Source organism: Tupaia chinensis, unplaced genomic scaffold (assembly GCF_000334495.1).
Source record: "Tupaia chinensis unplaced genomic scaffold, TupChi_1.0 Scaffold000047_1, whole genome shotgun sequence".
In the NCBI taxonomy this organism is placed as follows: domain Eukaryota; kingdom Metazoa; phylum Chordata; class Mammalia; order Scandentia; family Tupaiidae; genus Tupaia; species Tupaia belangeri.
The window spans coordinates 2,194,611-2,219,522 of record NW_006159505.1 but is presented as its reverse complement, the minus strand read 5'-3'; the positions used below and the strand labels follow the sequence as shown (position 1 = coordinate 2,219,522).

Below are 24,912 nucleotides of genomic sequence, written 5' to 3'. Positions count from 1 at the left end.
CAGTGGTTTATGTAGTACTGTTTATAATATTGAAAAGTTTGCAAACTCAAATAGCAATCGAGTAAGAGTAAATAAATTATGGTACAATTAAACTGTTAAATCTACGGGTTAGTTAAATAGAATATAGTCAATCTGTACAATATGAAAAGGATTCTTAGAGACTGAAAGGGTGATATTTCTCATTTCCTTTTTATAAATAAAACTTTATGTTTGTGCTAGTATTATGAAAATGCACAGAAATGGTTTGGAAAAATACACCTAAATTGATGAGCTGGCAGTTATCTCGGATGGAGGGCATATGGTAGATTGTGCAGGTATAATGGAGACTTTTTGTCATTTTGTACTACTTGTTATTTTGCAACTATATTCTATAGTCATGTAATTTTTTAAAAGAAAAGATATGCATGTCAAAGCTTGTGCAATCCAAATAAGATCTATAAATTGTGCCCATGTTGATTTCTTGGTTTTTATACTCTACGTAGTTATAAGTTGTTGCCTTTCAAGGAAGCTGAGTGAAGTTTCTCTCTGTACTACTTTTATAACTTACTGAAGGTCTACAATAATCAAAAAATGTTTTATAATTTATGAAATAAACAAATGGGGGAAATTGAAGATTTAAAAAATGAATCATAACTACTAACCTTTTCACTTATCTGAATACTCTAGCTACTTAAGGAAGAAAGATGGAAAAAAAAAGTCATTTTTTCCTATATTCTTTCCTAGGTTCTAAATGATCTGGAATGTCATGGAATTGCTATATCAGAACAAAGCCGAGCAGAGCTGGAACAGAAAATAGACGAAGCTAGAGAAAACATTCGTAAAGCAGAGGTAAGGTGGTGGCTGATTGTGGCACTTGTCACGGTTGCCCAATGACAGTTCGCAAATGTGCTGTGCTCCTTCAGAATTGAATTTCCACGCACAGTAAGTCAGAGATGATTCACTGTCTTCATCGCGTCCATAGTATCTGCTGAATGCCTGCTTGTAGAGCACACGCATGTAAATAAGACACGGAACTTGCTGTGAAGGTGTCACACTCATGAGACATCACATAGCAAGAGCTAAATCTCAATGGAAATATTAATTTTCAAATTTTCACAGTATATGAAATAAATCAGTCAGATTACTAGTACAGAAGTTGATACATATGTAAGTTCAAAGCCTAGAAACTCTCCCCCATATGGAGGCGCTTGAGATGAGCTTTTAATAGGGAAGATTTGGTAAACTAAGAGGGAAAAAATATACACTAGGGGGAGCCAGCCAGGAGCATGGGTGGTTAAGGCAGCGAGATTTCACATGGCCAACCATGCAGTTCAAGTCCTGGGTCGAGCAGCCTGAAAAACACACCAGGTGCATGTGCACAGGAGCCCAAAATCCTGAGAGGAGAATGGAGGCAAAGTGATTGTGGCATGGTTATTACCCCTGAGATAGTGCTTTCTCCCTTTCTCTCTCTCTCTTGTTCTCTCCAGAGAGCACACATGCCCTGTGGCAAGTTTAAAAAAAATTTTTTCTAATGGATTTTAATTTTCATAGGAGTCATGGAATCCTTTCAGGGTTATATGAGAGCTATGAAACTTCCTCTCCGCCACACACACCCAAAAATGTGGTTTGTGTAGAGTGTCCAGCATTCGTATACTGGTGTTCCTACTATATGACCCTATATGAAGTCCACAGTTCTTATACCTAATACTCCCTGCCCTAGAGGGGGAGAAATTGAGATGGAAAGCATGAAAGTATTAGCCAAGGAGGAAGACTCAAGCTGCAGTTTGGCAGTTGGGTTTATGTACAAAATCTTAATATGATTAGAGTGAAAGAATTTTTGTAAGGACTTGTGGTAAAAAGTAAACTGATAGTGGTTAAGTCCCAGTCATGGAGGACTTGTATGCACATGTGCATATTTCTCTACTTAGCTACAACATGGTAAAGGGATACAGAGGTGACCCTTTGAAAAGACTTGACACTGACCAGCCCTCAAGAGATTATGTTCTTGTTAGGAAGGCATAAAGAATTCCGAAGATGGGGCCAGCAGATGGCATGGTGGTTAAGGCACTGGACTTCCACATGGTCAACTGCAGTTCAAGTACCAGACCAGGCGGCTTGAAAATCACACTAGGGATGTATGCCTAAGTGCCCAGAACCCCAGGAGGAGGAATGGAGGAGAAGGGGTTGTGGCATGTCCATTTGCCCTATTGGTGGTGGGAGTGATTTCTCACTTTCTCTGTCTTTCTCTCTCTCTGGCGAGTGCACACACCCTATGGCAAAAACCTGAAAAAAGAAGGCCAAAGATAACTGAGATTGTAAAGCCCAGTGGTCAAGATGATCCTTACAAGTACACGTAAGGAACCAGAGGATGCAGAGGCCACTGTGAAGGGTTGTTAGGACCAGTGACAGAGAAGAGGTAGAACTTAAGTTGGGTATTGGCAGATGAGCAGTATCAAATAAGCAGAGGAAAGGGATAGCACAGATTTATTGCACGTAACCTCACAAGGCGGAACTTTGAACCGAAAGATGAAAGAGATGGGCAGGATGGTTTGGTGACAGTAAAACATGATACTCTGTGAGGCAGACCCACATGGGAAAGTTACAGGTTTGTGCCCAGAGGCGTCCCTTAGTGTCCTGGGCACATAATCTCACTGGGCAAAGCTGTGGGTGGACCGTGGCATCAGAACCCTGTCAGGGTTGCCGTATCATTCTCTCTCTCTGTCTCTCACTCATGGAATAAATAAACATACATTTTTTTTAAAGAATGAAAAAGGGAAGGAGACGTATTTGAGATTGGTATTGAGAAATATTTTTTAACATTCAGATCTTCCCAATGACCAAGCAAGCACCCCAAGGACATAGTACAGCACTATAAGTACATGAGAAGATTTGGATCAGGCACCTGGGGTTCTAATTCTTGCATTGGTTGAGAGTTCATCAAAACTAGTCCTTTTTAAACACTCCTTCAGGACTTGGGAAGTTTGGGGAAGGTGAGTGCTCCTGTTGTTGTGGAGTGGGAGCAGAGGAAGCACACGGAACGTGAGCGTATTACTGGCACAGCCCCGTGGACGTGATGTGAACCTGCACAGGCTTGCCATCTGCCGGCCCGGAGAAACCCCATAACCCCACGTCTGCTATATCCCTGCCATGGTCTGATCCACAGCCTCCAAAGTAAGAAGGGCAGTGAGCAACAAATAGCCATTTTCCTCTCTAAATTCAAGCTCATGGCTAAACCACTACCCCAAGTAGTGCCAAGTACTGCTGGCAGACCCTTGCCTACTTTGAGAAACACTGGCTTGTGGTCTAAGAATTTTTCCTGTTGTTTGTTTTTCTACTCCTTGGATGGAGCCAGCTTCAGAGCCTTGGAGGAACAGGGTAATTATTTTGAAACAAGTCTCAGAAGTTTTCTGAAGGGTATGTTCTTTCTTGTATTTTCTGTTTCTGGACCCCACCTATGGTGTCACTGTCTGGCACCCTAACTGTACTGACCTCCCGTCTTCGGCAGGTATCAGTCACACAGTCTTCCTTTAGGCCGAATGACCTCTTATTTCCATGAATGTGCTAAACTACACTGCATGTGTCAGTTTAAAACCCAAAATATGAAGCGAGATTTCCACAACAGAATGTCTCACCCCTCCTAATACAAGTATTTTAAGTCTGCCCTCTCAAAGAAAGGTTTTACCAAAAAATATGCAATATACTAAACCATGATCCCAGATCCGTTACCTCAGTTTTGAATATCAGTAAAATCTAACTCATCCTGCTGTTACCTTGAAGTGATCTCTACCTTGGTTTCTACTTATTAGATACAAAAAAAAAATAGCCCAGCTGAATGAGCTGACAAATATGAGGGCATATTTATTGAGGTAGTGCTTAAAGGACTGTCATAATGAAATTTTAGATAGACTAGACCACAGGGTCTTCAGAGAAACCGACAACAGTCACTTCTGTTTATCATTGGCATTTGATTTTCCATTCCTATTCAGTTGTTATTTACTTTATTTGTTATGAATACCTATAAAAAAGGAGAAAGCTAGTTAAAATTTCATTATATTCTTTGTGTTTGCTTTTTAACTCTTTCTACCATGAATGACACTCACCTTTGTTTAATCTGCTTTACCCTATCTTTTCTATATTCTGTTTGCAGTCAGTATTCTCTTACTTACATGGAAAGAAGAGATGGAGAGATTTTTCCCTATACCAAAGTTGTGATATATTCTCTTATGTTTTCTAAGTGTTCTAGTTTTAGCTTTTACGTTTGAACTATGATCCTAACATTTTGATTTAGTGTTGAGATCTGATATGAGTTACAGGTCATGGTTCTTTTTTCCCACAGAGAGTCAGTTCTAAAGCCTTTTTTTTTTTTTTTTTTTTTGAGAAGGTTTTACCAGAGGGAGCGTGTGCTCACCGGAGAGAAAGAAAGAGACAGTGAGAGGGAAAGTGAGAAATCACCCCCAGAGCGTTAACCTGACTTCATCAAAACTACAAACTTTCATGCGTCAAAGGACATTATCAAGAAACTGATAGTCTACAGAATGAGAAAATTATTTGCAAGTTCTGTATTTAATAAGGGACTTGTTTCTAGAATACATAAAAACTCTTATACAAAAAAAGACAAAACCAAAATAAAAAGAACTATAAAAAGACAAGTAGCCCAGTGTAAAAATGGGCAAAGAATCTAAATAGTCACTCTTCAAAGATGTACAATGATCAGTAAGTACACAAAAAGATGCTTGAATCATTCATCATCAAGGAAATGCAAGCGAAACCACAGTGAAATACCACTTCACATCTATTAGGACGGCTAGAATCAAAAAGCCGAGATTAACAAGTGTTTGCCATAATATGGAGAAACTCTTATAACCTGCTGGTGGGATTAAGTGGTGCCGCCATTTTGAAAAACAGCCTGGCATTTCCCCAGATGTTTAAAATTAAGCATTTCCAGCAATACCAGTCTAGGTTGGATGAAGAGAAACGAGACGTATTTCCACACAAAAGCTTATATATAAGCAACATTTCAAAATAGCCAAAAAGTAGAAACCTCCTACATGTCCATCACCCAACAAACGACTAAACAAAAGTAGTATATTCAAATTATAGAATGTTATTTGGCCATTAAAAGAAATGCAATACTAATACATACACATCACCTAATCACAGAAGAGTTCTTGATATCTGATCCTTTTCTTGGTCTTCTTAGATAATTAAGTTGAAAGCTGAAGCCCGACTGGACTTGCTGAAGCAGATTGGTGTTTCTGTGGACACGTGGCTGAAGAGTGCCATGAACCAAGTAATGGAAGAACTGGAAAACGAGCGGTGGGCCCGCCCTCCTACAGTAACCAGTAATGGCACTTTACACTCGGTATGGTTTCTTAGATACGATGGGCTGACTTCTATTGAGGGATCCTATTTTTTGACTCTGCCGCCAAACTTAATAGCCAAAATTTAAGAAAAAAAATAATGATTTGCTAGTGGTTTGGAATTTTTTTTCTTTAAAAAATTGATTTAAATTTATTTCAACTTAGTGCAAGAGGGGAAAAAAGAGAAGAAAAAACTATTGTGTTAAGTGTTCTTTTGTTTTGTTTTATTTTTAAATGTGGAGTAAAGAATATGTTATGATTAATTGAATTATCAATAATAGTCTGCCATACTCATGATCCCATTCATGAGTAAACATGCTTTTCATCCGAAAGTGGTAAAATATAAAACTTAATTTAATATTTATAAAGTTCTTAGAGGTTTTCTCTAGTGAAAATGAAACAAACATCCATAGAACTGAAAAATATCTTAAAGAAGTAAAAGGAACATTCCTTTTTTTTTTTTAAGAATTTTTTTATTTAAATTTATTTATTTATTTAAATTTGACCAGAGAGGGACAGAGTGAGAAAGAGAGATTGAGAGAGGGAAAGTGAGAAAGCAAAAGTGAGAAAGCAAGTTACCAGGTCTGGGACTCAGACCTCAGTCAACCATGTGGAAGTCCAACGCGTTTTCTCTAGTGAAAATGAAACAAACATCCATAGAACTGAAAAATATCTTAAAGAAGTAAAAGGAACATTCCTTTTTTTTTTTTAAGAATTTTTTTATTTAAATTTATTTATTTATTTAAATTTGACCAGAGAGGGACAGAGTGAGAAAGAGAGATTGAGAGAGGGAAAGTGAGAAAGCAAAAGTGAGAAAGCAAGTTACCAGGTCTGGGACTCAGACCTCAGTCAACCATGTGGAAGTCCAACGCCCTTAACTGCCACACCACCTGCTGACCCCAAAAAGAACATTCTTAACATGTGGGCTATCTGAAGGTGACTTGCTTTTACAACCTCCTCACAAGGAGACCGTGCAGGTGTGGACACACATGTTTTCGTGTTTCACATTTTCTTACTTTCCATTCCATTCCAAGGTCATCAAGTTCATTCAGCCTTAGGTTTTTATGTTGGAGATCTGAGTACCAGAAAAAATGGGTGATTTGCCTGATGTTACACAGATGGCTAGTGCTGGATAGCTAGTCAGACTCAAGTGATTCCTACTACCATCTCCTCACCCATTACTCTCTAACATCCTAGTTACGTTCTCAGTGGTATTTATTACAGTTTGTACTTCTTTTTTTGTTTATTATCTTTCTTCCTCTCTGAAATATAATTTCTGCCTGGTTCACTGCTCTGCATGGCAAAGCCTTACACTTGGTACGTACTCAACAAATACTTGTTGAAGAAATGAACAAGTGAATGGATGGATGGATGAGTGCGGGTGTGGGTGGAATAGTGGCAAACTGAAAGCTAAAACTCTAATGTCTCCATTTCCCTTGATAGCCCTCTGTTCTCGTGCCCTTCAGATATAAGGCATCCTTGCTAGAGAAAGTGACCAGTTTAAAAACATTCCTGGAAGTTTTGTCAGTTTTTTTAACACAGCATTCTGGTTTTCTAATGGGAATACACTTGCACATTTTAAAAGGATTGTGTGTTTTAAGGAAAAAGAATCTACTGAAGATTTATTTTCATTCCACTATAAATGCAAACCAACGGGGGGAAAGCACACCATACCGCCTTGATTTTGTGGTTAGAGGAGCTGTTCTGGTGTCATTAGAACAAACTTGTTCCATAGCGTGAACTATCTGTTCCTACTGCTGCTTTTAAAAGTCCTACTCCCAGGACGAGCAAGTGGCATAATGATTATGTTGCTGGACTCCAACGTAGTCGACTACAGGAAGTCCCAGACCAGTGGCTTAAAACTCACTGCCGAGCATGTCTACATGTGTGCCCAAAATCCTGAGAGGATGATAGAAGAGAAAAGATTGCAGTGTGGCCATTCCCCCAGGGAGGCAAGGGGTGATTTCTTGCTTTCTGTTTCTCTGTGTCTCTGTCCAGTGAGTGCACACACACCCTATAGCAGGAATCTCCCTAATAAAGAAAATTCTTCAAAGACTATCTCAACTGACATTTCCTTCATGGGGCAAACTTCTTTCCTACTCTGGTTGAGGTTGAGCTTTTCTTTCTTGCTTTTTTTTTTTTTTTTTAACAGAGATTTTTGTTATAGAACAAATGTACTTACTGGAGAGACAGAGAGAGAAAAATGAGAAAGCTCCCCCCGGGGGAAAAGTCATGCCACAATCCATTCATTTTCAGAATTTTGGGCACACATGCACATGTGCCTGGCATAAGTCTCAAGCCACCAGGTCCGGGACTTGAACCATGGTCAGCCATGTGGGAGTCCAGTGCCCTAATCACCATGCCACTAGATGGCCATGGTGTTGAGCTTTTCTAGTAGCATTTCACAGAATGGAGGGACTTGAGGAGTTAGAAGATATTTTAGAGTCATTTAACCTAACTTTCTCTCAGATGCCCAGAGCAGGGTGACTTTTTCCAAGGTGTACTGATGAGTTACGAGTAAGCAATTTGGAGTCTGCCATATTGTAACCCAGGTTAATGACACTGCCATGTGTCACTAAGATCCATAAAGGGCAGTAAGCTCTGAGAAGAGAAACCAAGTTTTGTTCCTCTCCAGTTAGCTCAGAAAGTGAGAACAAAGTCAGGTGTAAGTGACTTCTCAGTCAGTTAGAAAAGGTGCTAGCCAAGGAAAACCATGGTTGAAAGCCAAAATTAATTTTGTGCCTAGAATCAGCTGTCATCATAAACTGCACAACAGAATAACCTGAAGTGGACAGGTATTAGGACTTTTTTTTTTTTAAGAGAGATTTTTGCTATAGGGCACATATGCTCGCCAGAGAGAAAGAGAGACAGAAAGCGAGAAATAACCCCCAAGGGGATATGGTCATAATGCAGTCCCTTCTCCTCCATTCTCCTCTCAGGATTTTGGGCACACACACATGCCTTGTGTGAGTTTTAAGCCGCCAGGTCTAGACTCAAACCGTGGTCAACCATATGTGAGTCTAATGACATAACTGTTATGCCATCTGCTGGTCCCATCTTTGAAGAATTTTAACAGGCGATGAAGAAAGGCTCCTGAGTTGTGAAGGTATTCTAAAGGCCTATCCACAGCCATCAGGTCACGTGGAGACAGGACTTGTCAGATGGTCTGAGAAAGCATTTTGTAGTTCCATCCCACTTTTTCTTTCCTTCTTGGCATTCTTATGGAGCCTGTATCTTTCTTCTTCTGCTGAAAATTGTATTTGGTGGAAGATCTACTGACAACATAAATGAGAGAGAGATGTAGGCACAAAATAGCTTAATGAGGACCCAATATTTACCTAACCAGCTCTTAAAGAGCAGCACTGAAATAACTTAGAGGGGGTTGTATCTCTTCACACTGACAGCTAGCTGGCTGAGGAACATGAAGTAGAAATACACATTCTCGGGACCAAATTATTCATTCCATTATAGATGCCAACAAAAGCATTAGTCATCTGGAAAACATGATTAATACTACAGTTAGACATTAACAGTGTAGCTGAAAGTGCCTTATGGAAGATAAATATTTTTAAAATACACAATCTGTTTACCCTATGGAAGGAAGGAACTAAACTTGGTCATTAACTCTTTTCCTTCTGTATCACACTGTGTTGTTGAATACAGCATTGGAAAGAACAAAAGAAAAAAATCTCAGACTATAGCAACTTTTTTTTAAAGGAGAACAATCTACTGGTATAATTAATTATTCAGTTGATGGGTAGCCAAAGCCTACACCCAGCTTCCTGTGATTAGATTGCTACCAATGACCCAGTCAGCCTTCGTGTCACTCATCCCTCCCTTCTCCTTTTTCCTGTCCCCTTTTACATAAAATCCATACCCAGTTTACAACTTTTTAATTAATGGTAGAACAGAAAAACTTATATAACTACATTTTTAAAAATTCAGAAGACAATAGAGAAGAATATGGAAATTTAACTTCAAAAAATTAGGAAGAAACGAATAATTCATCAGGTGACCAGAAACCACCACAGAGGCACAAGAAATACAAGAAACCAAGAAAATCTTTCTCCTCCATGGAAAAGAACAACTCCTCATGCACAGACAGTACAATGGAAACTCGTGGAAATGTCAGATAAAGAATTTAGAGTATTTGTAGTGACAAATCTAACAGAGATGTAAGAGAAGAGAGACAATGAACTCCAGAAGATGCAGAAGAAAAGAATCAATGAGTTCCAGGAGGTGCAGAAGTTCTTGCACAAGTTGCAAGAGGAAATACACATCGTAAAAAAGAATCAAATGGAATTATTAGAGGTGAAGGTTATAATACAGGAAATCAAAACCTCCCTTTAAAGTATTAAAAGCAGATTAGATTATGCAGAAGATCATATCTCAGATGTAGAAGACAGAACCTCTGTCCTAGGAAAATTCACCAAAAAGACTGAGAAAATAACCCAACAAAATGAAAATAATATATGAGAAATATTAGATACCATTAAACATCCAAACATCCAGATAATAGGTATCCCAGAAGGTGAAGAAACTACTAAGGGTGTTGATAATCTATTCCATTAAATCCTGGAAGAAAACTTTACAAACCTAGAGAGGCATTCAAAGATCCAGACCCAAGAAATACAAAGGACCCCACTTAGAATCAACCCATGATCTTCTCCAAGGCATATCATAGCCAGATTGACCAAAGCCACAGAGACGAGGTTATAAACTTGGCAAGAAAGAAACATTGAGTTACTTTCAAAGGATATCCCATCAGGCTAATAGCAGACCTCTCATCAGAAACAATGCAAGCAAGGAAAGAATGGGAAAATATATTCAAGTGTTGAGTGAAAAACATTTTCAACCAAGAATTCTATACCCAGCAAGATTATCCTTCATATGAGAAGAAGGAAAAAAAAAAATTCTCAGATAAACAAAATCTGAAAGAATTTACCAATACCAGTCCAGTTCTCTAAGAAAATCTGAAGGGAGTAACAGACAGAAATAAGAGTCCACAAAAACAACCAAGAAAATGGCCAACTTAATGGTAGGGACAAGTCTGCAATTGAATGTTAACTTCCAGAATTTGCGTATGTATGTATGTATGGAGAGGTTTTTGCCATAGGGCACGTGCGCTCACTAGAAAGACAGAGAGAGACAGAGAGATAGAAAGTGAGAAATCACCTCCCAGGGGAGAGAGCCACGCTGCAGTCCCTTCTCCTCCATTCTCCTCTTGGGATCTTGGGCATGCATGTACATGTGCCTGCCATGAGTTTTAAACTACAGGGTCCAGGACTCGACCCGTGGTCGACTACGTGGGAGTCCAGCAACATAGCCATTATGCCATCTGCTGGTCCCAACATCCAGAATTTAAATGGAAAGATCAGACCTCAACAGAAGAGAGATTAATTACATGAGACTGAACTGGTGAAATAGAATTTATGATTTTGATTAAAACCTTACTAATTTTCTCCTATCCTTTGTTTTCCAGATTTAAGATTTTTTTGTCTTCTCTTGAGCTGTTCATAGGTTCATCTTCCTACAATTTTAATAAAATCCTAAGCTTTTTCTGGGCTTTAAGTCTGAATCAAATTTCTGTTAACATTTGTGATTTTAATTCATTAAAGCTAAGACCCTTTTCTTGAAATTAAAAAATGCATTAAAAAAAACTATTTAATGACCACAGTAAGCTATATAGCTTCAGCGAGGTGCTACTTTATAGTATGTTCATTCTACTCACTGAGTTTTATGCCTAAAGTCAGACATGTGTTCACAGATATGAATATACCAGCTGAACTTGCAAATAGAAGTATTTAATTAATGTGGGGGGAAAAAAAGAGAGGCATGGAAATCAACTGTCGATACCAGAGACAGTGTGGAAAGAGGGTAGGAAATGGCCGAGGGTGAGAAGTAGGGAATCAAGGGAGGAAGAAAATCCAAAATATGTAAGAAACAAGAAAGGAAAAATTATTTGATGATGATAACATGTATAATAATATTATTAGTTAAGCCCATATACAGTGTATTCTGGATGGGAAATCTCATTTTGTATACTGTGATGATGTACAGTGAATGAATGTAAAGTAAATAAAATAAAAAAGACAATAGAGAAGTATATGACTTCACAGCTCCATCATCATAATACCAGTTAACAATTTTGTATATTTCCTTCTTTTATTTGTTTTTTTAGTTTACAGATTAAGTGTGTGTGTGTATATATGTGTGTGTGTGTGTGTGTGTGTGTGTGTGTGTGTGTATGGTGTATAACATGGATGTTTTGCTTTACATTCCTTGTTCTTTTTTTTTAAGTTTTTAGTTTTGTTTTTGTTTTTGCTATAGGGTGCATGTGCTCATCTGGAGACAGAGAGAGAGAGAGAGGGAGAGAGGAAAGTGAGAAGTTATTTCCCAGGGAGGGGATGACCATGCCACAGTCCCTTCTCCTCTGTTCCCCTCAGCATTTTGGGCATATGTGAACATGTGCCTAGCATATTTTTTTAAGCCACCGGGTCTGGGACTTGAACCACAAAGTCAGCCTTGTGAGACCTAGGCACCTCAACCACCATGCCACTGACTGTCCCATATTTATTTCTCTCCACTGTGAGCTGGAGAAATAAAGAGAGGCACAACAAGGTCTTCGCATTGAGATCCACCCCCAGCTTCAGCCAGCCTTGGTCATAGGCATGTGCTTGCTCAAGGAGGTCCTCCAGACTCGAATCTGGAACCTTCCCATGTGGGTCAGCCTCGTGGAGCATTCCATAACTGCTATACCCACATCAGGCCCCTCCTTGCTCTTTCTATTATTCTTTTTTACAACATATTTCTTATTAAAAAAATAAATCTTATATATTTTTCCATCTAACATTCCATGTTACTAGATCTTCATAAACATCTTTTAAATGTCTGTATTATATTCCATCAGAAAGGTGTATCATAATTCTCTTAACTATTCTCTTATAGGTTCAATATTTAGACTGCCTCCAGATTTTCACCACATAGTACTCTAAAATTTTTTTTTTCCATACTGGAAATTTTTTCTGTAATACATATTTACAGAAGTGGAATTACTGGGTCAGAGATTTCTAGTCCTTTGTTTTGAGATTGGTTTGTTTCTATTCTTTTCAATCTTTTTTTCGTAGCCTTTTAAACTATAGAATTTCCTGTCTCCAGCCATTTCCCCTAGCAATTGTACAAGCCTTCCGAGATGTATGAGCATTTGCAGAGTTGTACAGAAATAAATTCTGACTTCACTCAATACGAAGACCATGTGGAATAATGTGGTTGAGAAGTGAGGAGACCAGATTTTCTTAACCTTTGGGATATCGTTGCTTCTTAGCTACTTCAGTACTGCCTAATAGTCATTGCAGACCAATGGGCTTTGTTTTTGAAATATGAAATTTTGTTCGTTGGCTTGAACTAATCCCAAGGAAGGGAAATGAGGGATTTTTGTAATGAAATAAATTTAAGCTACTAAAAATAACAGAATGTGCCTATAAAAATCTTCATTTTCATATTTATACTATTTCCAGATGGGCAGTAGTCATTTTATTGAACTAAACTCTATATTCAAAATGTTCATTCTTTTAGTGAAATTGTCATTTCATATTTCCAGTAGGATCAGTGTAATTCAATTCATAAGAATGTATTGAACCTGCACTACCCTTAAGACCGTTCGTTAGGTGCTGAGAATGATTAAGACATGGGTATGTGTATTGGATTAGTGTCTGCAGGTTGAGAGAACCAGTCTCACTTACTGACCACCAAGGCAAAAAGATTAGCATTGAAAAGATGTAGAGAATTTCACCTCTATGGAAAGTGTCTTCGGGATATACGATATCTTTAACTTTCAGCATAGCCATAATAACAAAGAAAGTTTCTAATACAGTTCCATATGCATAGTACACGTTCAAAAATACTCACTTCAACCTCAGAATACTGGTTTGTTCAATCCCCGCCCACAAAGTTCACCATTAAAAGGAGGAAATTCACTTCTGCAAAAGATGGGTTGATTGTCAGGCACATTAATATGTTACCTGCATGAGCACAGTTAATTAATGAGCCAACAGTCCTGAGTATATTTACAGATGAGATAGATTTGGAAGGATTAAATATCTCACCCAAGGGCACACAGCTTCTAAGGGAGGAGAGCTGATACTTGAACCTTGCTGTGCCTGCCTGTAAAGTCCTGCTTGCTTACTCTGTGGGTTACTCTGTTCTTCTTACTTTTATTATGGTCCATTTTCATTGCTCTACGTTAATTTTTTCTAAGGTCTATTGAATTACCATTGAATGTCCCATTTTGAATGTAATTAACAGTACTGTGGGATCTTCAAGTACTGTGTGACCAGATGACATTAAAATTCCCAAGCTTTGTTGATATTTTAAATAACTTTGCTGAGGTGCAATTGATACACAGTTGACTGCACATATTTAAAGTACACAATTTGGTACATCTTGACTTGTGTATAGCATTAAGACTTTATCACAATTAAGATAATTATCATATTCATTAATCCCAAAGGTTTTCTTCATACTCCTTTGTAATCTCTCCTTCCTATACTTTAGTCAACCACTGATCTAATATACTTCTAATATGCATTTCTCCCCCCCTCTCCCCCCAATTTGCTAGAGAGCATGCATCAGGAAGAGAAAGTGAGAAAGCACTCCCCGGCAGGGATGGCCACTCCTCAATCCCTTTGTCTTCATTTTCCTCTTAGGATTTTGGACACACGTACACGCACACGATGTTTTTCAGGCCACCAGATCTGGGACACAAAGTGCATAGCTGGCCACATGGGATCCAGCCACCTTAACCACCAAACCATTGGCTAGCTCCCTACTCACCCCCCCCCCCACCCCCCCTTTTTTTTTTTTTTTTTAAGAGATTTTTGCCTTAGGGCACATGCACTCACTGGAGAAAGCGACAGTAAGAGGGAAAGTGAGAGGGAATGGACACATGCAATCTCTTCTCCTCCATACTCCTCCTGGGATCTTGGGCATGCATGCACATACATAAGGTGTGAGTTTCAGGCCACCAGTCCAGGACTCAAAGGGCAATTGGCCAGGTGGGAGTCCAGCGAAGTGACTGCTACGCCATCTGCTGACCCCGCCCCCATTTTTTTTTTAAAGACTCCTTTCTCTACTGAATTACCTTTCATCTTTATCAGAAATCAGTTAATCATATATCTGTGGATCTGTTTCTCAACTTTTTATTCTGTTCCATTATATATTTATCTAGCTTGATACCAGTCTACAGTCTACATTGTCTTAATTTCTGGAACTATATAATAAATCTTGAAGTCAGGTAGTATAAGTCTTCCAACTTCCTTCTTTTTGTGTGATTTCTTTTTTTTTAATTTCCAGGGGGTGCATGTACTTACTAGAGAGAGACGGGGGGGGGGTAGAAAACATCTCCCAGTGCGACGTGGTCATACCACAGTCCCTTGTGCTCCATTTCTCCATCCTGTCAGGATTATGGGCATGCATGCACCTGTGTCTAGTATGATTTTCAGGCCACCAGAGCTGGGACCAAACAGTGGCCAGCCATGTGGGACCCAGCTCCCGTAACCACGAGGCTATGGGACTGGTCTTAATTGTAATTTCTGATATACATATACTCATTGTACATCTTTGTAGGACATAGTATGGTTTTTCTAAGTATGCATGTGGTATAAGTAGTATGTAAAAATCAAATCAAGGACACAGACATATTCATCTTATTCTGATTTTCTTCCATCTCAAAGTTTTTTGCCAGACTTATCTCTGTTCCATAGTTTTTGGTACTATTAAATTATTTTTTTAAATCTCCATTTCAGATTGCTCATCACTAATATATAAAAATACAGTTTATTTTTGTGTATCAGTCTTGTATACTGCAACCTTGCTAAACTCACATATTAGTTCTAGTAGATTCTGCATAGATTACATAGGATTTTCTTTTAGGTAATTGTGTTTCCTGCAAATAAAAACAGTGTTGTTTCTTCCTTTCCAATTTGGATACCTTTTATTTCCTCTTTACTGTATCAACTGGAATCTCCAGTTCAGTGATAAGCAGAAGTTGTGAATCTAGACAGCCTTGCCTTGTTCCTGAATTTAGGAAGAAAATATTCAGCCTTTCACCATGAAGTACGATGTTAACAGTGGAATTTTTGAAGATGCTCTTATCATCTTAAAGAAGAAAGAGTTGGTTTCATTTCTATTAGTTTGCTGATAAAAATGGATATTGAATCTTGTCACATGATTTTGTTTTATTTTAATCTGTTAATATGACAAACTACATTGATGATTTTCAAATACTAAACCAACTTCATTCTGGTAAACCCTACTTCGGTCATTATATATTATCCTTTTTATATGTTGTTTGGAATTGATTTGCTAAAATTTTGATAAGCATATTTACATCTCTGTTTCAGGGAAATACTGGTGTGTATTTTTCTTTTCGTTAATGTTTTTGTCTGGTTTTGGTATAACACTTGTCTCAGAATGATATGGAAAATATTTCCTGGAAGCTTTGTATAGACTTGTGTAGAATTTTTTCTACCTTAGATGTTTGGTGGATTATATCAGAACTGGTCCTGGATTTTTCTTTGTGAGTGTCTAAAACGAACACAATTTCTTTAGTATATATAGAGTTATTCAGGTTATTCTTCTTGAGAGAACACTGGTAATTTGTATCTTTCAAGGAATTTGTTTATTCTAAACTGTCAGATTTATTAGTTGTTGTTTATTATATTTATTATTTATTGATGAAAAGTTGTTTATAATGGGTATAAAGCTGTTTATTATATTGCTTTAATGTATTTCCCTCTGGGTATTGTTTTAGGTCCATTGCACAAATTCGGTTATGTTGTGTTGTCATTTTCATTCCATTAAAATTATCTTCTAATTTGCCTTAAATTTCTTCGATAGGTTATTTAGAAGTGTGTTTTTGGGTTTCCAAATATTTGGAGATTTCCCATATATTTTTCCATCATTGGTTTCTAGTTTATTTCCACTATTGTCATATAACATATTTGAAGCCTTTTTATTTATTTATTTATTGAGACTTGTTTTGTAACACAATATGTGGTGTATATCTTCATAAATGTTTCATCTATACTTGGAAAAAAAAAGCACATTCTGCTCTTCTTAGGTGTTCTGCACTACCAGTTAAATCAATAGTGTTCAAACTCTAAAACTTTACGGGTTTTCCAAGTACTCTGCCTGATGCCCTGTGTCTTATAAGGTTTTCTACTCTCTTTTCTTCCCTTTATACATGCTAGAGCATGCATGTATGCACAAAAAGAAAGAGAAGTGCGCTCACCATGGGGTCTGGTCATGCTGTGATCCTCTTCCTCTAGTCCTTCAGCCTATCAGATCTTTCGCACTTGTGTGTGCTTGGCCGACCCGGCCAGGGATTTGGACCATCTGCCGTTGTGGATTCTGGCTTCTCTTGAGCAGTACCCTGCCACTGTACCGTGGAATGGGCCCAGCTTTTCTACTTTCTTAGGAGGCAATAGGAGTTGTCAGACTTGTACGAGCTCTGGGAATTATTTCCTGTAGTCCACTTGGGTGGTTTGTCCCCTAGCTTTGGATGATTTCTTCATCTGCATGTACTGATCAATCCTCAGCAGAAGCCCTGAGGGGGAACCCTCTACTGACTTCCTAAGTTCTCTCTACCTGTGTCTGTCTTCTTAGTTATTCTGTGATTTGCATTCTAGCCACTTCGGCTGTCCTGAATTTCCAGTTTCATGTCCTCAATTCAGGAAGACCGCCATCCTCTCTTGGTTTCCTTCTCCTTGTGTGTCAGCCTGGAAACTTTCTTCAGACAGTATGTCACAGGAATTGTTTCCCATCCCCAGGGATTACTGTCCTTCACTGCATAATGCCGGGTGTCTTGGAAACTTTCTTTCATTTGTTGAATAATTTTTAGTTGGTTTTAGCAAGAGGTTAAATCTGGTCCCTGATACACCATCTTGTCTGGAAGCAGAAATCCATTCTTCTGCTTTTAAGGTCGTATGTTGTAACCTACTTGAATTACATTTGGAACCATGTAACATTTGGACCACTTCTCTGTCCAGATGGAGTTCAGAGGTGTTAAGGAGCTGCCTTCCTCTGCATTGGATATCATCACATGCTTCGTCTAGAGTCTCCCTTTTTTTGTAAAAACAATAAAAGCTAATAATTGATTAATTTTTTCTTACGCACCAAGGATGTGTTAGGGGTTCTAAATATATTACCTCATTTAATCCTTATGATAACCTTGTGAAGAAGTCATTATTGGGGCCAGCAGGTGGCATGGTGGTTAAGGGCGCCGGACTCCCACATGGCTGAACACAGTTTGAGTCCCAGACCTGGCAGCTTGCTTTCTCACTTTCTCTCTCTCTCTGTCCCTCTCTGATCAAATTAAAAACTATATAATAAATAAAGTTAGACAAAAAAAAAAAACTTTAAAAAAAAATTAATTATCTTCATTAGAGAAATTAGGTAACTGAAGCTGAAAACTTAGTCTTTTGCCCAAGGTCACACACGTAACTGGCACAGTCAGCATATTCAAACCCACGGCCGGACCGCAGGCCCTAGCTCTCTGCTTAGTGACAGCTCTACAAAACCGGTGGGGCCTTCAGAGGCTATTTTGCTGAGTACAAGAAGATAGCTACTAAAAACAACTTAAAAATATTCTTATCTGCCCTTGCAATAGGAGTAAGCATTTTACAGCACTTGTTTTGTAACACAATATGTGGTGTATATCTTCATAAATGTTTCATCTATACTTGGAAAAAAAAAGCACATTCTGCTCTTCTTAGGTGTTCTGCACTACCAGTTAAATCAATAGTGTTCAAACTCTAAAACTTTACGGGTTTTCCAAGTACTCTGCCTGATGCCCTGTGTCTTATAAGGTTTTCTACTCTCTTTTCTTCCCTTTATACATGCTAGAGCATGCATGTATGCACAAAAAGAAAGAGAAGTGCGCTCACCATGGGGTCTGGTCATGCTGTGATCCTCTTCCTCTAGTCCTTCAGCCTATCAGATCTTTCGCACTTGTGTGTGCTTGGCCGACCCGGCCAGGGATTTGGACCATCTGCCGTTGTGGATTCTGGCTTCTCTTGAGCAGTACCCTGCCACTGTACCGTGGAATGGGCCCAGCTTTTCTACTTTCTTAGGAGGCAATAGGAGTTGTCAGACTTGTACGAGCTCTGGGAATTATTTCCTGTAGTCCACTTGGGTGGTTTGTCCCCTAGCTTTGGATGATTTCTTCATCTGCATGTACTGATCAATCCTCAGCAGAAGCCCTGAGGGGGAACCCTCTACTGACTTCCTAAGTTCTCTCTACCTGTGTCTGTCTTCTTAGTTATTCTGTGATTTGCATTCTAGCCACTTCGGCTGTCCTGAATTTCCAGTTTCATGTCCTCAATTCAGGAAGACCGCCATCCTCTCTTGGTTTCCTTCTCCTTGTGTGTCAGCCTGGAAACTTTCTTCAGACAGTATGTCACAGGAATTGTTTCCCATCCCCAGGGATTACTGTCCTTCACTGCATAATGCCGGGTGTCTTGGAAACTTTCTTTCATTTGTTGAATAATTTTTAGTTGGTTTTAGCAAGAGGTTAAATCTGGTCCCTGATACACCATCTTGTCTGGAAGCAGAAATCCATTCTTCTGCTTTTAAGGTCGTATGTTGTAACCTACTTGAATTACATTTGGAACCATGTAACATTTGGACCACTTCTCTGTCCAGATGGAGTTCAGAGGTGTTAAGGAGCTGCCTTCCTCTGCATTGGATATCATCACATGCTTCGTCTAGAGTCTCCCTTTTTTTGTAAAAACAATAAAAGCTAATAATTGATTAATTTTTTCTTACGCACCAAGGATGTGTTAGGGGTTCTAAATATATTACCTCATTTAATCCTTATGATAACCTTGTGAAGAAGTCATTATTGGGGCCAGCAGGTGGCATGGTGGTTAAGGGCGCCGGACTCCCACATGGCTGAACACAGTTTGAGTCCCAGACCTGGCAGCTTGCTTTCTCACTTTCTCTCTCTCTCTGTCCCTCTCTGATCAAATTAAAAACTATATAATAAATAAAGTTAGACAAAAAAAAAAAACTTTAAAAAAAAATTAATTATCTTCATTAGAGAAATTAGGTAACTGAAGCTGAAAACTTAGTCTTTTGCCCAAGGTCACACACGTAACTGGCACAGTCAGCATATTCAAACCCACGGCCGGACCGCAGGCCCTAGCTCTCTGCTTAGTGACAGCTCTACAAAACCGGTGGGGCCTTCAGAGGCTATTTTGCTGAGTACAAGAAGATAGCTACTAAAAACAACTTAAAAATATTCTTATCTGCCCTTGCAATAGGAGTAAGCATTTTACAGCATCTAACAGAGAGAAAAATAATAGTACAGCCAGAAAGAATAGTTTCGATTGAAGTTCTGTTACGTGACAGAAAGTAAAAAAGGGTGAGAGAGCAGCGCTTAAGATAAGGGACAGGAAGAATGCGATTTTAGAAATGTTGGGTCAGGAAAACATTGCAACAGTTAAGAGAGTGGAAGAGGAAAAAGGAAGGAGTGACTCCGAGATGACTCGCTTTGCGCAGCTGCTAGAGCAGTACAGGAGTGTATGGGAGCGACCTCTGTGGCTGTCACCGCAGCCTTCCATTCCCTCTACGAGGATCCAGAAATGAACTCAGAATCGGGGGGTGGGGTGGGAGCGGTGTTTAATATCAGCCCGTGCTGCCAAGATAAAATGTTTTGAATTGGTTCCCAGTGCCAAAGCTCAGTACAGTACATGTGAACATTCCATAGATATTTTTTGGAAATGTTCTACCCTCATTTTTATAAAAGTATGAGTGTTTTATTTTGTAATACATTTTTTTTAAAAAAACATCTACAACTGTCCTTAGAATATGAAGGTAGTATTTCCTAAGTATATAAAAATATTTTTAAAGTTGGTTTTATGCCGATGACTAGCGTCCTTTGCTCGTTTGTAACACAATGCCCTATGAAAAGCAGTAGTCATAAGTCTGAGATGTGAGCGATTACGATCTGAGCCTGTTTTGCCGCTGACCCGACTGACTGGCCACAAGTGAATGATTTATAAGATGGGGCACATCTGCATTCCCAGGGCTTGCATGTAGCCTTTCTTTGAGTAACTCTTCACTCCAGACGCTGAGCTCCTGAGAGCAGTTATTTCATTTAATATCTGTCCAAAGAGTCCAGCACAGTACAGAGGTCTGTATAAACAAGTCAGTCATTTCCTTTATTCTCCATTCTTTATTCTGCCTGCGTGTCAGAGACCTGTGTTCATATGTTTATTTATATTTAATATATCATAGATATATTTAATATATCTAGGTATGACTGTAACTCACTTTTATGTTCAATATCATTTTAATATATGCTTTTTAAAAATGGTGAGTAATGGGGGCCGGCAGGTGGCATGGTGGTTAAAAGCACTAGATTCCCACATGGCCGATCATGGTTCAAGTCCTGGGAGGCCAGCAGGTGGCATGGGCGTTAAGGGTGCTGGATTCCCACATGACCAACTGTGGTTCAAGTCCCGAACCTGGTGGCTTGTTTTCTCACTTTCCCTCTCTCTCTCTCTCTCTCTCTGTCTCTTTCTGGACAAATTAAAAAATAATAACAAATGGATTTAAATAGATAACTCTTTTTTTAAAAAAATTACAAGTAATATATCTTGAAACTGGGCTTAAAGTTATGTCCTTGTGTTACATTTCAAAAGGGACTATGCCATGTATATGTGTGTAGTGTGTGTGTGTGTGTGTGTGTGTAGTGTGTGTGGTGTGTGTGTACACCCTGTTTAAGTATCCAGCTCAGTGGCATTAAGTACATCCACATCGTTGTAGAAGCATCCCCACCACTCATCTCCAGAACTCTTCATCTTTCAGCAATAAAATTCTGTACCCATTAGACTCCCCACTCCCTGACAATCACCATTTAAATTGTTTTCTATAAATTTGACTGTTCTTGGCATGTGAGTGGAATCATATAATGATTATCTTTTTTTTTTTTTTGAGAGGTTTTTGCTATAGGGTGCGTGTGCTCGCCAGACAGAGAGAGATAGAAAGCAAGAAATCACCCCCCAGGGGAGATGGCCACACCACAATCCCTTCTCCTCCATTCTCCTCTCGGGATATTGAGCACGCACGCACACGCTCCCGGTGTGAGTTTTAAGCCACCGGGTCCAGGACACGAATCACAGTCGACTACATGGGAGTCCAGCGACATAGTCATTACGCTAACAGCTGGTCCCAATAATTATCTTTTTGTAACTGGCCTCTTTCATTTAGCATAATGTCCTTAAAGTTCATCCATAATGTAGCATGTCAGAATTTCCTCCCTTTTTAAGGCTGAATAACATTCTATTATACATACAGACCATGTTTTATTTATCCACTAATTCATCTCTCAGACACTTGGGTTGCTTCAACCTTGTGGCTTTTGTAAATTATTGTAGCTGTGAACATTAGTTCACAAATTCCTGTTAAAGTCCATGCCTTTAGTTCTTTGGGGTATATACCCAGAAGTGGAAATGCTGAAGTGTATGGTAATTCTGTTTAATTTTTTAAGGGAAAAACCATGTTTTTCCATAGTGGTTGTACCATTTTATATTCCCCTCAGCAATGTACAAGAGTCCCAGCTTTTCCATATTCTCACCAATACTTGCTTTTGTTTCATAATAACCATCCTAATCATTGTGAAATGATATCTCTGTGGTTTTGATTTCTATTCCCCTTAATGCTTAATGACGTGGAGTATCTTCTATTTTTTTAATTTGCCAGAGGGTTGCATGCACTTATGAAGGGGGAGAAAGTGAGAAAGCACTCCCCATAGGAAATGACCACACTGCAACCCCTTCTCCATTTATCCCTCCTGTCGTGATTTTGGGCACACACACACATCACATACACCCAGCATGTTCCTCAGACTGCCAAGTCCAACACTTGAACTGCACCATTGGCCATGCAGGATACAGTCTCCGTAACTACCATGCAGGGCTGACTCAGTGTTGATCATCTTTCTGTGTGTTTATTGGTCATTATGTGTGTTTGTGCTTGTGTGCATGTGTGTATATATACACATATTATATTATAATATTATATATGTATACATTAATATATATTTATATATATATATATTTATCTCATATTTTGGGAAATTTCTACTCAAATTGTCTTTTTTTAAATGGGTTATATGGTTTTTATTGTTCAGTTTTAGGCATTATTTATATGTTCTAGATATTCATCCTTTATCCAGTGTATGATTTGCAGTCCATTCTCGGGGTTGCCTTTTCACTTCGTTGTTCTTGATGCATAAAAATGTTTAATTTTGGAAACAAGCAGATGACATAATGGTTACATTGCTGGACTCCCACATAGGTGACCATGGTTCCAGTCCCGGACCAGGTGGCTTAAAACTCATGCTGGGTGCATGTACATGCGTTCTCAAAATCCTGAGAGGAAAACGGAAGAGAAGGGATTGTAGTGTGGCCATTCCCCCTGGGTTGGGGGTGATTTCTCACTTTCTGTTTCTCTGTCTCTCTCTGTCAAACACACACACCCTATAGCAAAAATCTCTCTTAAAAAATTTTTAAAAAGAAAGAAAGAAATGTTTAATTTTGATGAAGTCAAATGTATCTATTTTTCTTTTGTTGCCTATGTTTTTGGTTTCATATCTAAGAAATCATTGCTAAATCCAGTGTCATGAAGCTTTTTTTCTATGTATTATTCTGAGTTTTATCGTTTTAGCTCTTGTGTTTAGGTCTTTCATTCATTTGGGTTTATTTCTTTTTTTAAAGTAATTATTTATTTCACTTTATTCATTCATTTATTTTTAATTTCACCAGCGAGAGAGAGAGAGAGAAAGCAAGCCACCAGGTCTGGGACTTGAGCCATGGTCAGCCATATGGGAGTGTCCAGTGCATTAACCACCACACCACCTGCTGGCCCCCTCATTTGGGTTTATTTCTATCTATGGTGTAAGATAAGGTTCCATCTGTATTCTGTTGCATGTGGGTATCTAGCTTTCCCAGCAACAGGTTTAGAAAAATATTTTTTTACACATTTAATGATCTTGAAATCCTTGTTAAAAAACATTTAACCAGGGGCCAGCAGGTGGTGTGGTGGTTAAGAGCACTGGACTCCCACATGGCCAACTGCAGTTCGAGTCCCGGACCTGGCAGCTTGCTTGCGTGTGCTCTCTCTCTCTCTCTCTCGCTCTCTCTCTCTCTCTCTCTCTCTTTCTCTCTCTGTCCCTCTCTCTTCAAATTAAAATAAATAAATAAAGTTAAATAAAATAATTCTTAAAAAAATCATTTAACTATATATGTGAGAATTTAATTCTGAGCTTCCAATTCCCAAACTAATATTTAATGAGTGTTACTCCTCTATAAAATGTAGATATGTCATAGTTTACTCAAACATTCCTTCATTGGTATACATATAAGTTGTCTATCAGACTTTTGCCACTACAAATAAAGTGGCAATAAATATTTTAAAATCTACAGTCTTGAGCCAGCCAGTACCATGCTGGTTAAGTCAGCTAGAACCCAAATGAATGACCGCACAGTTTGAGTTCCAGACCTGGTAGCATGAAAAACACACTGAACGTGAATACATGATTACCCACAATCCCAAGAGGAGAATGGAGGAGAGGGGACTGTGGCATGGCCATTCTCCCTGGGGTGGGGGGGGTTATTTCCTCTCTTTTGCTCTCTTTCCAGCTAATTCATACACCATATAGCCAAAAAAAAAAAAATATATATATATATATAGAGAGAGAGAGAGTCTTACATTCTAGTTCTTTTATTTATCCGTAGCGTATTCACAAAAGTAGAATTGCTAGATCAAGTGGTATGTTTAGTATTTAATTTCAGTAAGCAGATATTTTGCAGAAATAGGATGTATGAATTTACATTTCCACTAGTCATAGACAAAAACCTATTTTGTCACATCTTTGGTAGCATTTAACAATCTTATTAATGGGGCCAGCAGGTGGTGGTGTTAAGGCACAGGACTCCCACATGGCTGACTGTGGTTTGAGTCCCGAACCAGGAAGCTTGAAACTCACACTGGGCACATGTTACATGCATGCCCAAAATCCCAAGAGGAGAAAGGAGGAGAAGGGATTGTGATGTGGCCATCTCCTTTGAGTGGTGATTTCTCACTTGTTCTCTCCATGTCTCTGGTGCACACATAAGCCCTATTGCAAAAAATCTTTCTTAAAAAAAAGAAATCTTTTTAATGTTTCCTGCTATAATTGGTTAAAAATGGTAGTAGGCCTTTGTTAATCGGTATTTAATAGTGAAGAATGAACATATGCTGACAAATATTTCTTATATATTCAAAAGACTTCTTTTCTTTATTCATGACAGAGCACACGCATGTGCACACAGATGTGTAAGAGCTAGGGGTGAGCACCCTCCATAAGGTCTGGCGTGCCACGATCCCCTTCCTCCCGTCCTCCAGTCTTCAGACTTATTGGTTCCTGGGCACTCATGCATGTGCCTGGTGTGCACCAGGCCAGCTGGGCTGGGGACTCAAGGTGTAGCTGCCACCTGTATGACTGCGGCTCCTGAGCAGCACATTCCTG

The 24,912-nt window shown here is 38.9% G+C and overlaps 1 protein-coding gene across 2 annotated transcripts in view; it reads left to right on the top strand.

Annotated features, from left to right (window-relative positions):
* FCHSD2 (FCH and double SH3 domains 2) overlaps window positions 1-24,912 on the top strand; it is a 252,607-nt gene that overhangs the window by 210,211 nt on the left and 17,484 nt on the right. For both annotated transcript variants that reach the window (XM_006140959.3, XM_006140960.3), the window contains 2 exons: window positions 724-828; window positions 5,180-5,341. In XM_006140959.3, the coding sequence (XP_006141021.1) occupies window positions 724-828; window positions 5,180-5,341 (267 nt within the window). The remainder of the gene's footprint in view (window positions 1-723; window positions 829-5,179; window positions 5,342-24,912) is intronic.